At 37.8% G+C, this 12,940-nt stretch overlaps 2 protein-coding genes across 5 annotated transcripts; one reads left to right on the top strand and one right to left on the bottom strand.

Annotated features, from left to right (window-relative positions):
* The first annotated feature begins 1,197 nt into the window (after nt 1-1,197).
* LOC141831596 (endoglucanase 7-like) lies at nt 1,198-3,488 on the top strand. The gene is made up of 6 exons (XM_074718989.1): nt 1,198-1,404; nt 1,490-1,702; nt 1,782-1,982; nt 2,092-2,346; nt 2,634-3,071; nt 3,255-3,488. Exons 1-6 carry the CDS (start codon nt 1,198-1,200, stop codon nt 3,486-3,488), a joined length of 1,548 nt encoding a protein of 515 aa, XP_074575090.1.
* Nucleotides 3,489-3,760: 272 nt separating this feature from the next.
* On the bottom strand, nt 3,761-11,519 carry LOC141831595 (uncharacterized). Of its 4 annotated transcripts, XM_074718987.1 has the most exons (12): nt 11,329-11,519; nt 11,044-11,106; nt 9,424-9,565; nt 9,043-9,339; nt 8,783-8,936; nt 7,737-8,708; nt 7,392-7,630; nt 7,249-7,322; nt 4,849-4,957; nt 4,149-4,177; nt 3,963-4,066; nt 3,761-3,888 (listed from the first exon to the last, which is right to left on the bottom strand). In XM_074718987.1, the coding sequence occupies exons 2-11, from the start codon at nt 11,094-11,096 to the stop codon at nt 3,985-3,987; spliced, it is 2,151 nt and encodes a 716-aa protein (XP_074575088.1). In that variant the 5' UTR covers nt 11,097-11,106; nt 11,329-11,519; the 3' UTR covers nt 3,761-3,888; nt 3,963-3,984. The 4 variants fall into 4 exon arrangements, with proteins under 4 accessions (XP_074575088.1, XP_074575086.1, XP_074575089.1 ...); XM_074718985.1 differs by having other exon boundaries at nt 3,761-4,066; XM_074718988.1 differs by having other exon boundaries at nt 3,761-4,066; nt 11,337-11,519.
* Between the last annotated feature and the right edge of the window lie 1,421 nt (nt 11,520-12,940).

Below are 12,940 nucleotides of genomic sequence, written 5' to 3'. Positions count from 1 at the left end.
ATGCAACCACCTAAAATCATATAGTTACTCTGATTGATGACACCAAATAAAGACAAGTGGTGCAATTGTTGTCAAGAGGGATTTCTTCCTTAATTCAGCACCTCGTCTTCTTCGTCTCCATGTAAGGTAACAATTTCAGTAACAGAAGATATGCACAACTTACTTTGAAACTCTTCGTCTTCTTCTATTGTTCTCTATTATTTTCTCCAACTTTAGCTTGAGTGTAGAAGGGAGCACTCCAATATGCGTTTTAACTACTCATCTCTTTCAGCAAGACAGATAGAAATCGATTTGACACAAATCCAATCCATTAAAAGCCGATTCTATTGAAAAGACGTTCTGAGCAACTAATTTAGGATGATCCGATGGGAATTGATTCATCCCCAGATCTCATACCAAATCAATATATATGAATAAATTAATTTGATTTTCGGGAATAATTGAGTTGGTTATGACGAAGCAGAATTGCTGAAGTCGACAAGGATACGAATCTTGGCGAAGTCGTGAGATAATACCTTCCTCCATCATGGTCAGTTACAGCTTTTCGATTTACCTCTTTATAGATGGTTGTGGACCCAACCGTGTAAAAGGACTGTTGGATGACGAATTCTTTTTTACCTTTTACTGAAATGAATAAATTAATTTTGATAAAATACCAGGTTAATCTTTTTAATAAGTAAAAAAATGATAAATTATAAAAGTATGATGGGCATTCTCTGTTGGCCGACTTGTGTTCGACAAAATGCCCGAACCAGGCGAGCGTGCGCCGACAAGTTTGTTGAAGCCATCGACTCCGGCGGAGCCAAAGCCCATGCATGTTGCTGCCTGGCAGTGGACGCGCCGCCTTCCATGTCCCTCCCCTCCCCTTCCCTTCCCTCCTGCAGTCCCCCTTCCAATCCACGTCTCCTAATTAAATACCTCTCCACATTTTTAGTTCATCCCATGTACATAATCTTTATTGTATCGAACCAAACTCCTCCTCTCTTCTTCCTACCTTCCCGAGCCAAGGCCTCCTCTGAAGCTATTGAGTGCGTCAATGTCCGAGACACAGATATGCTTGGATTAGGTAGGACCTTGTCCATCTTGTAGCAGCTAAACATTGACCTACAGACAAATCATTCCCACAAATTGAGAAGAAGGAGAAGCAGAAGGAGGAGGTGCGATTGACTCAGAGTCTCATGCATTCTCGGAGAAGAAATGGAAGCCGATAGGTTTATGGCCATCGTTTGGGTTGTTCTCTCCGCTGTAGTTAGTGTTGCTTCTGGCGCAAAGGAATTCGATTACAAGGATGCTCTGTCCAAGTCTCTGCTTTACTTCGAGGCGCAGCGCTCCGGCCGGCTTCCCTACACCCAGCACGTCGCCTGGCGCGGCCACTCCGGCCTCACCGACGGCCTTCAACAGGGAGTGCGTGTTTTTTGTAGCAATTTGTTTGGTGTGAGAATTAAGTGATTGATCGAGTAGTACTGGATCCTTGTATATGATGATGCAGGTGGATTTGGTTGGGGGATACTACGACGCCGGCGACCACGTCAAGTTCGGCCTTCCCATGGCCTTCACCGTCACAATGCTGTCGTGGAGCGTGATCGAGTACGGAGAGGAGATCGCGGCCGCCGGCGAGTATTGGCATGCTCTGGAGGCCATCAAGTGGGGCACCGATTACTTCATCAAGGCTCACACCCACCCCTTCGTCCTCTGGGCCGAGGCTCGTCGTCTTGCTCCCCACAATCTTTGATCGGTTTGGTGATGGGATCGTAAGGGATTTTTTTTGTTAAATGTTTCAGGTGGGCGACGGCGACACCGATCACTACTGCTGGCAGCGGCCGGAGGACATGACGACGTCGCGGCAAGCGTACAAGATCGACAAAGAGAATCCCGGGTCGGACGTCGCCGGCGAGACTGCGGCGGCCATGGCCGCCGCCTCCGTTGTGTTCCGGAAGTCCAATCCCAAGTACGCCCGCCTCCTCCTCCATCATGCTCAACAGGTGACCCGATTAACCATCGAATCAGCAGCCAAACTCCCTTTCTTTCCCCTGTTTCCGACTCGCCGATCATTTCCGGAAATCAACCTCAAACGCGCGATCCTTTTCCCAGCTGTTTGAGTTCGCGGACAGGCACCGGGGCAAGTACGACGGCAGCATCAGGGAGGCGAAGAGCTACTACCCGTCGTGGAGCGGCTACGAGGACGAGCTGCTCTGGGCGGCGCTGTGGCTGCACAGAGCGACGGCGCGGGCGGAGTACCTGCAGTACGTGGTGGAGAACGGCGGCGCGTTGGGGGGCACGGGGTGGGCGGTGACGGAGTTCAGCTGGGACGTCAAGTTCGCCGGCGTCCAAATCCTGGCGTCCCAGGTCCGTTCATTTTCTACAGCAGCTAATTACCGTCCGATGAAAAATAATGATTTTGACAGCTCAACTCTCCGCCACGTGGCACATGAATCGTCAGCTGTCCACGTCAACATACTAATTAAAAACACCTACTTCCCTATTCACACAACCCTCTTTGTCCCCGAAAAAATAAATTTGTACTTTAAATTTATTTAATAAATGAATCAGAAAAATTATTTGTTTTCGGAATTATATTATTTATTTTTTTATTGCTAAAGAAATATTTTATCTTTTAATTTGAGATGCGGCAGCTGCTGCGTGGTGAGAGAACCCTAACGGAGGCTCAGACGGCGGAGCTGGAGCGGTACAGGTCGAAGGCGGAGCACTACGTGTGCGCTTGCCTCGGGAGGAACACCGGCGCCGACAACGTGCGGCGCTCCCCCGGCGGCATGCTCTACGTGCGCCAGTGGAACAACATGCAGTACGTCACCGGCGCCGCCTTCCTCCTCGCCGTCTACTCCGGCCAGCAGGAGGCGGCGGGCGGGCGACTCCGCTGCCCGGGCGGCGACGCCGGGGCGGAGGAGGTTATGGGCCTGGCTAGGTCGCAGGCCGAGTACATTCTGGGCTCGAACCCGATGCGGACCAGCTATTTAGTGGGCTTTGGGCCCAAATACCCGGTGCGGGTCCACCACCGTGGGGCCTCCATTGTGGCCTTGAAGAGGAGCAAGGACTTCATTGGGTGTATACAGGTGGAAAAAATAAACTCTTTAAAGAAAGAAAAAAAAGATAATAATAAATATTAAATAATATTCAGATTAGTTCATGTAACCCTTATATGTTAGGTTAGGGATGTATCTAACTTTTTTTTTTGGTTAATTGTATTTCAAATTGAGTTGAATTGTGTTTAACATTATTATCGACTTTACTTATAGGGGTATTATGATTGGTATGGGCGACGAGGAGCAAACCCGAATGTGTTGACCGGTGCTATCGTTGGCGGTCCAGATGATCGAGATTGGTTTAGAGATGATCGAGAAAACTACATGCAAACGGAGGCATGCACATATAACACTGCACCATTAGTAGGGCTATTCGCTAAGCTACACCACCAATCGATGACATTGCCATCGACTTCTCACAAAATATCCGAAATCCAAGTGGAATAGGAGGGATAGATAGAGAAAGTTGATCGATTTGAATTCTTTATAAGATGAAGGCTGGTAGAAATGGAGTTATCATAGAACATTGATCGTTTTTTTGTATCGATGTATAGGCTTGTTGAATTGTGAGTCCTATACTAAAGAAAAAAAAAAAGAAAAATATAATGAAGAATTGAGCATCTTGTTGCTTGAGTATCGTAGGATATCCCTCTTCTTGGCTCAAGAAACTATTCGAACTCGTATATCTATGATAGTTACGATAGTATTGTCAACTTGTCGATATAACTTAGAAGATATGTCCAACAGAGTCAATTTACTCTTCTTCTACGCTAATGTTCCTAACACAGCCTATAGTTAGATCTTCTATCCAGTTAGTGTACCTACAGCCCCTCTCCCTCTCCCAACCCTAAAAGAAAAGGGAAAGAGAGATCAGTATCCAAATTCTCCAAGAGAAAAAGAAACAAGAATCAAGGAATTTACACTTGTTATACAATCCAAAGTGCTATGATGTGGAAGTTATCGGCGAAGTTATCGGCCTCCTCGTGCGCCTTCTTCGTAGTTTCTCCGGTGTTTGCGAGCCAGATCTGGCATTAAAATATGACTCTTTTAGTCAGTTTGCTTAATGTAATTGACTTGTGTGATGAAAGTAGCACATTGTGTACTCACTTAGGTATTGGTCTATCACTTTCTTGAAGCTGCATAGAATTAAACATGTTTAGCATTGCATCATGCTTAATAGATACAAATTTGAGAATCAAATTCCATAATATATTTAGATTGACAGAAAAATACAAAAAGCAACATGCAAACATTATGGACAGTGGTGGCTTATTAGTTCCTCTTCCTCTGGTTCAATAAGTAGATGTTTGATTGTCTGAACTAGATTGAAATAAAATCAGAATACAGAATAGAAATCAGTTAAATTGAAATGAACTTTCAAACTCCTATAATAGTAGGACAAGAAGGACATTTGTGAGCAAAATTTTCAACTTTATCAACCTAGTTTCTGTTAAAATAATTAGATACTCCAGTGTTTGCTAGAGCAGACTTGCATTCTATTTTAAATCTGGAAACTCATCCCATATGATCGATGCTTGCGGAGGAGCACATACATTCAACCTCATCAGTAGATTAATATTATTAGTTGGATGAACATTGTTAGGGAATTATGGATAAATGTCTAAGGGTCAAGTGTGTAATATTTCCTATTCATCAATATTATATATAAAGGTAGAGAAGGCTATCTTAGGATTCTTGAGAAGGAGAAATCCTAATTTTCTCTCCACATGCTAATAAAGTGTGACTCCACCCTCGAGTAATCTTGATCATCCACGAATTTATGAGAACAGTATTTCAAGAAACTTACAGGGCTTTGATTTATTTCTTTCTTCCTTCCGCGGTCAGACTTGGAAAGTCTCCAAGGGTAGATGACATGAGAGAAGCGATGGATAAGCACCAAGATGTGATTGTAGATGCTAACAAAGAGAAAGATGAAATAATAATAATGTTGTAATCTATAAGAGCAAAACAATAGCTACAAACTTGGAAATGGAAGCAATCTCTGAACGAAAATTTAAAAGGTAGACAGAAGTGTTATCATGGCTAACCAAAATAAGCCTATAGAATTATAGATAACACTAAAAAAAAGAATAATCTTTCTGATAATTTCTTTCCCAGATATATAAATATTAATATTTGTTATAAGGAAAAAAAAATATTGGTCACCAAGAAAATAATATTGTTCCAAGGATGAATGATGCTTCCATATTATACGTCAGCAAGGTCAAGTAGTTAAGTTATGTTTTTCATATTAGCATTATATCATCAAACTGTGTAACCATTATCATCGTCAAGTCATGTCTTCCTAATTATTTATGGTTGATGACAAAAATCTTATTCCTCCCTTAACCTGTATACAAATCAATATCCAAGGTAACATTCAAGTTAATTAAAGATCTTTTTAAATCTTTCTTAACCCCTAATAGATTCAACTCTTTTGAACATGTCCAGATTTTATTTCTCTCATCTTATCAGTTATTGAAAATACAACTAATTGCTTTTGAATATATAATATTTTTTATTGTATCGTGTTTAGTAACTCCACAGATCCATCTTACCTTTTTTATTTCAACTACATTAGCTTTTCTAAGTGTTGTTTCCAACAACCCAACAATAATCCATGAAGTATGATAGATGGCACCACAATACTAAATTTTTTTTTAACCCATGGAGGACTAAACGATCAGATAAATCTTTAGAAGCCTCCTTTTTTCAAGCATTCAACTTTTTTTTCTGATTGATGACGTCTCCATCGATATCCCTTGTTAAATAATATAGATCCCAGATCCCTAAAACTCAATATCCCCTTCATTATTAGTGCAGAAGAATACGACAACAACATAGTAAGTATAATATCTCCTACAAAGAAAATATAGAATTTGGAATTTAGTTATCGTGTTTGTTATATCATGCTAAATTAAGCCAAGCAATTACTCGTCATTCCTAATCCCAAGCTACCACATAGTAAGAATAAAGACTACAAGAACTAGCATCCATTTAAAAAAAAGTGTGAAAAATCCTTTCCAAGAAAGATTCTATTAGCAAATTCTTTCCATGCCCATTACACAAGAATCCAGCTAATACTCACACAAGACCGAGATGTGTGATACGGAATACACACTGCAACAATTTTAAAAACCTTGAGAGTTTCTTATGAATCATTCATCTCTGGGATAAGCTCATTCCAGCGCAATTCAGTACATTACAAGCCCAAATTTGATCTTTGAATTGGGTTTAATAAAAAAAGTATGGAAATTGACAAACAAAACTAGTTTGTGAACAACCTCATTCTGCCGTCATGAACAAACAATGAAAGCTTGCTGGGAGCAACAGAGTTGATTTAACTTGTACACTGACTCATTAGCTAAAACTCTATACATTAGAAGCTCTTAAATAATTCTAGGATTGTGCATAGACTCATTTGCAGTTTTAAATAAGCTCATTAATAACTAGTGTGTGCTGAAAAATAGTAATATATTATAATTTAGTAGTGTTTTTTTTTGGACACACTAAGAATATTGACTGTAAGTCCAATTTGAGCACAAGCTTTGGTTGTTTTGTTACAGAAAGTGACCAGGTCTGAATGGAAATCGATCTTAAATTTTGTAGATGAACAAAATTAGAGATTTGAGGATAAAAAGTTATACATTCAATGAACCTGAGTTAACCAAACAATCAAGTTTAGACTGATGAGCGATAATGATTGAAAGTAAATGGACCACATCATGTTAAGGTACATCATAGTGAAGGTGGGATTTGATCCCAAACCTTATGCTCTCAGGAAAGGCCCTTGACAATTGAGGGAGTTGGTACGCTCAATCGAGTACTTACCTATGTTAATTTGCAGTGTTATAATTCTGTAAATTGTTAAGTGATAAGATATAATTAACTCAAGAGGCATCAATCTTATAAGGATAATAATATAAGAGCTCCATTGTTAAAATATCTGCAGTAGGACTCAATTAGATCCACGTTAAAGACCCAAAATAGTTTGACTCACATCTTGTTAAATGAGAGAATCATTTAATTGTGAGATGATACAAAGATAATCCATCTAAACCACATTTAAGGGATTTATTGCTAGAAAAATTTAAACAATTAGGAAGCATGGTGTTGAATGACAAGAAAAGAACCATATATCTGAATCAATTGAGCTATTTTCTGCCATTTGATTTATTTAATAAAAAAAGTGTAATAGATAACATACCTTAACCTATGCCTATTGCAAGCTGTGAAAAAAGCAACAAAACCATAACAAATGCTTCGAATTGCACGGAATACCTGAGAAGAACAAGAACATAACTTAGGAACCAAAAGAATGCACACTTGTGTATCACTGAACAACATTACCTTGGAAAATAAATCATTCCAAAGTGACCGCCAAATTGTAACTTCATAAGCAACTGCTGTTGTTTCAGGTGGAGATGCAATCTGAAACAAAGCCCCAATAGCTGACCAGGTTCCTTGCAGTAGATAATAGACATTGATGAAAAACATTCCAAGGAAACTAGCCAATGCAGCAATCAAACGAACAGGAGCACTGACAATCTCCAAAAGAAGCCAGACAACTGGGTATATTACATATGCCACTGTAATTAGAAAAAGATAGTAGAAGTAAAAAGGTGAGACATTGAGGAAAGTTGAATGCATGACAAGCCAAACATAGAAAGAAGCTACAACTAGCTGATATCCCACCTACACTCCATAAAGTTGAAAAGGCAAACCAGAAAGGCCAAATGATAATTTCAAATATACTCGAAACCACGTTGCATGAAGATGATAATGCATTCCAAATAACCCAGATGAGGCTCTCCAAAGTAGAAAAGCATGCATTCCATATAGGAAAAATCAATTCAAAAAGTTCCATGATAGGACCAGCAATTGGCTTCGTCAACACAGAAAACAATGACTTTGTAGCACGTGCAACCATTAGGAACCACATCAAAGCTTTCTCAAAGTTATGAAGAAAAAGCATAGTTCCCAGGTATCTGATTCTTGAAACCATTTCCCATGATTCTATCCAGTTAAAGAAGGGACCAAATAAGCTTGCAGCAGTTGCCTTCAGTATAGGAACATTCTTATAAAGGTCATAGAATCCTATGAGGACAGTGATGATGGATATCAAAATGTAAAAAGCCCTAGCTAAAGGGCACATCCATGGACGATATATTTGACAAAAGACTGGGTAGGATTGAAGAAAAATGACCCAAGAAGGAAGTCCATACTCCAATAATGTAAGTAGCCTCAGGTCAGACATAATTATTTCCTTGAGCTTAAATGGGAGATCATGATCATCAAATCTGAATAAAAGGAGTACATCCTTGTACGTGGTAGCCTCATAAACCAAACACCCATCATCACTTTCACTACCACTCAAAGAAGGTGAGGATACTGAATTTGATGGGGATCTAACAACTTCACTGTATGCTTCCTCAGAAAGTCCATCCACATCAATGAACATGCTTGATTTTATTATCTTTCTTCGTTTGTAAGGGCCAGAAGCTGGTGGTGTGAAAGGTGAATCTAAATCTTCCATTCTTCTAGGAGAACATGAAGAATCAGAATGCATGCAAAAATGTTTTTCCACGTGAGACTCAACAGCAGTGAACAGCTTTTCACTAGCCTCACTAGAGGATGAAATATCTTCCTGAGCATCGTAAAACACATCTGCAAAAGATGATAATGTGTTATCCAGAAAAAGGAATTTCTTAGATGTGTATAAAAGCTCAAGTGTGTTTTACCTTTGCTGGAGATACTTTCCAGATAATCTTGCAGGAGATAGCGCTCATCACATATACCTGTAAACCATAGATAAATGCAGCTAGAAGCCTGCTCAATACTATCAAATTCCCACCTTTTCATCAATTTAACTTCCAATGCTAAGGATGTATCAGTCTACATAGGCAGTCAAACAATTGGGGAAAAATCTAAATTAGAACAGATAGAGAAAACAATTGGCACTATACAATCCTACAAATGAAACTGAGACGTAAGAAGATACCTGCAGTTCATTGATGTAGTTGATGCCACGCACATACTTCCATTCTACTTCAAAAATAATGCATCCATACAATGGACAATGCAAATCATTACTCAAAAGGAAAGTGTCTTTCAATTTCTTGACATGGTGCAAATTTTTCTTATAATTGCGAGCAGCATCAATCAAGGAGAACCAATTACGTAATCTGTTTCTCCTGAAGGAAACAGATCTAGAGCTTTTGGTAAATCTTAAAATCTTCCCAATATCACTTCCTGTAACTCTAGTGGATCTTGTGTTTGCAAAAGGAGATAGCCTAGACTGAACATTGTAAAATGTAACCAGAAAATACAATTGGAACTCTCATCCTTATACAGTATGAATTTAAACTCTTTTCACCTTTACCTTGGTAACCATTAACTGCCACAAGTGAGTAGCTCGTGAGTCTTGGTGGATCACCCATGGACGATTATCGACAAGGATATAGAATTTCTCACTTCTTATCGCCAAAAAAAGAGTTAAATGAGATAGATAGGACTGAAGATCCCTGCAAAAGAAACCCAGGGACAGAGTTTGTTTGATAAGACAACTTCTATAACAGAAGTTAGATGCACAGTATGCAGAAATAGGTGACAAAACTGTCATAATGCTAGCTTGAATTTAGATTTCAGATCCACACTCTAAGAAAAAGTAAATGGAAAATTAATAGACAGATGCAAAACTAAAAGTTCATCAGTATAGTGTATCACTAAAATAAATTAGTCGGTGACACTGTAGTTGGTTTTATTGCATTGATGTGGATATGTTAAATTATTTCTCCTAGAGACAAGAAAATTGAATAAAAACATTAACACAAAGGTAACAAATTCACATATATCATCAGGCTCTCAGCCTTCATTTCTTATAAAACAAAGATCACAGATACAAAATAGTGATGATGAAGAGCAGCTGAACATAACAAAACTATAGATAAACATATGGTGCAATGTCATCCACAATTAAGCTTAATCCTAAGATTGCATAGGAAGAACACCAGAAGCATAGAAGCAACATCCAACCAACAAAAACAATTAGCTGTATAGACACAACTGTGACAAAGAATAGGCTTTATAAGTGAGGAGAATAAAGGACTGATATATCTTACTTATATTCCTACAGCACTCAAGAGGCTGATGTGATCGCTATGATGGGTTTTTATCACCATCAACCAATTGGGAAAGCTAGAAATATATTCACCAGCCTAAGTTGACTATTGTAAGATCGACAGAAAACCCGTTGGAGGATCAACACAAATTCCATGATTAAAGGGATTGTAATTGGTCGTTGCTTTAAGAAGTTGTTAGTTACTTATTGTTGAAGTTATGCATTAGTTATTGTATTTTCACATAATTATGAGACTGCCTTTAGTATAGCGATTCTCTCTATTTCTTATTGTCAAAAATTATTTTTTACCTATTGTATTTGCCCATAATTATGAGATTTGCCTTTGGTTTAGGAATTCTCTCGATTTCTTATCGTCATGTTTCAAAACAATGTCTTATGCTTATTCCTTTCAGAATGATGAATTACATCACTAATTAATTTTCAAGATTTTTCCTTGTTAGAAGAACTACCAAACTTTCTCTTTTCAACCAAAAGAAAGCTGCCCAAACTGTGACGCTAGAGCAAGATTTAGCCAAGGATCTAACCAACTGAAGTTTAATATTACGGTGAGCAGCCAAAATAAATCTGAAACATGCCTCCTATTTGTAGCAATGCCTTTCACACTATATCTTCCACTAGACGTCAGAACAAAGAATATAAGATGAATTCAATTTCAGAAGGGATCTCCTTGTTGCAGATGCAAAAACTATTGATTTCTTTTCTCACGATTTCATAATGGAGAACGGTCACAGAATTCAAGTGGAACGGGAAGAGATCGCAACAAAAACCCACTCTTAATCACACGGAAACGAAAACGTCGGGATAGCACAACAGAATAAACAAAACAAAAAAAAATATCAGACAGAACTGGTTCTAACTTACCCGATCTGCAAGCTCGTTAGCGGGAAAAATCTACGATCCTCCCATTTCCCCATCGCAGTTCCTCTGCAAGATGATCTTTTTCATAAAAAAAAAAAACTGCTCCAAAACCAAAATTCATCCACCCAAAACAAACAATCAGGAAAATAAGTACCACAAAACCTCCAATCGACTCAAAACATCTCCATTGCTTGTAATCGCAGTTCCTCTGCAAGATCTTTTTTCAAAAAAAACTGCTCCAAAACCAAAATTCATCCACCCAAAACAAACAATCAGAAAAATAAGTACCACAAAACCTCCAATCGACTCAAAACATCTCCATTGCTTGTAGTCTCCGGTTCCGCCATGCTTCATTACAGCCGTTAACTTCCCGTTATCCGAAGGAACTGGTAATGCAAGAGACAAGCATGGAGAATGGAGATCGAGATGTGAAAAAGGAAGCGGGGAGAAACAGATCGAGAGGAAGAGTTGCCTTGGTCGGGCGAGTCACCAGGCTTTGTCGCTTTGCTTGCAAGAGAGGGTGCGATCCAGATGCCTCTCGACCACGCCACATCTTCTCACCACGCGCACGCCACCTCACGGTGACGCCGTTATTGATATCCACTTGTTTGGCTCCGCTTTAGGATATGGTCCTCCGCCGACGACTGACGCGGTGACGCCAGTCCAAAATTGAATTAAAATTGAATTTTAAGATTTAAGTTATAGAGTAAAAAAAAAATGATAATCCTAGTAAATCGGAAAATACTGTATATCTGATTCCAAAAATTTTCCACCGACTACCAGAGTACTAATTCAGATGCCCAGCATCCTTTGATTGTTTCTCCATTTGGAGGAAAATTCGGAAAATACGCTGTAGATGTCCAGGATCGATTGCCGGTTCTCTGGGTTACAAATCGGATGTCTTACCGTTGCACCATTGTCCCGGGGACTAAAATTGAATTTTAAGATTTAAGTTATAAGTAGTTGATTGTTAATTATTATAATAGTATTATTATTTTATATTAATTTTATTTATTAAAAAATAATAATTTAATTAAAATAATATTTTAATAAATAAAATAAATTAAGAGAATCTCATTACATTTGTTATATTTTAAATAAAATTATTTAATCATAATCCACTAAGTGAAGTTAATAATTAATTATTATATATTATAGTAGTTATCTGCTAGCTTCTACAATAGTATGATTATATTATGTTGACTTTATTTATTAAAAATAATATTTTAATGAGTAAAATAAATGATGAGATTCCATACTAAGAAATTAGTAAGTAGCTATTATAATATATAGTAATTAGTTATTAATTTTTATAAATAATTTTATTATTGGAGATCTTATATTGATTTTACTATTGGGAAGATAACTTAATTAAAATAATATTTTAATAAATAAAATAAAGGAGACACCTACTATATTTTAAATGAAAATTATCTAATTAGATTATTCGTATAGAAATTAACAGATAGTTACTACAACGTGTAATAGGTTGTAACTAGCTTATTATATATTGTAGTAGCTACAACTACCATCTTAAAATCCAATTCAAGGATATTTTAAATAGTTTACTTTACATGAGGCGTATATTTGATATTAATTAGAAAAGAGACGCTCATCTCACGATTTATCAAATGATGAGCGTCCTTTTATTGCAAAACGTTATCTGTTTTTTAACTTTCATTTTCTTTTTATTTATCTAATATATTTTATCTTTAAGAAATTTATTTATTTTCTTTTTTAATACACTTTCATTTCAAAGGAAGTCTTGATACAACAATAAAATTATTGTGTAACCTAAAAGTCACGGATTCGTTTAGTTTCATGAAAATAATCTCTTTTAATATCTGATAAAATTGATGGTCATGTTAGCCCTTTTAATTTATTGCATTCTCAGACCTAG

This window comes from Curcuma longa, chromosome 7, assembly GCF_044706935.1.
Source record: "Curcuma longa cultivar G26 ecotype Majalengka, Jawa Barat chromosome 7, ITB_CL_G26_1.1, whole genome shotgun sequence".
In the NCBI taxonomy this organism is placed as follows: domain Eukaryota; kingdom Viridiplantae; phylum Streptophyta; class Magnoliopsida; order Zingiberales; family Zingiberaceae; genus Curcuma; species Curcuma longa.
The sequence above is the reverse complement of the archived record's forward strand: the minus strand, read 5'-3'. Positions and strand labels throughout refer to the sequence as shown.

Excerpts from the sequence above, each read along its gene's own strand:
- LOC141831596 (XM_074718989.1), top strand. The coding sequence starts at position 1,198 with ATGGAAGCCGATAGGTTTATGGCCATCGTTTGGGTTGTTCTCTCCGCT. Across the intron at positions 1,703-1,781 it reads CCTTCGTCCTCTGGGCCGAG|GTGGGCGACGGCGACACCGA; the intron begins GCTCGTCGTCTT and ends TAAATGTTTCAG. Across the intron at positions 1,983-2,091 it reads TCCTCCATCATGCTCAACAG|CTGTTTGAGTTCGCGGACAG; the intron begins GTGACCCGATTA and ends TCCTTTTCCCAG.
- LOC141831595 (XM_074718985.1), bottom strand. The coding sequence starts at position 11,096 with ATGGGGAAATGGGAGGATCGTAGATTTTTCCCGCTAACGAGCTTGCAG. Across the intron at positions 9,340-9,423 it reads GGCAGTTAATGGTTACCAAG|TCTAGGCTATCTCCTTTTGC; the intron begins GTAAAGGTGAAA and ends TACAATGTTCAG. Across the intron at positions 7,631-7,736 it reads TTCAACTTTATGGAGTGTAG|TGGCATATGTAATATACCCA; the intron begins GTGGGATATCAG and ends TTCTAATTACAG.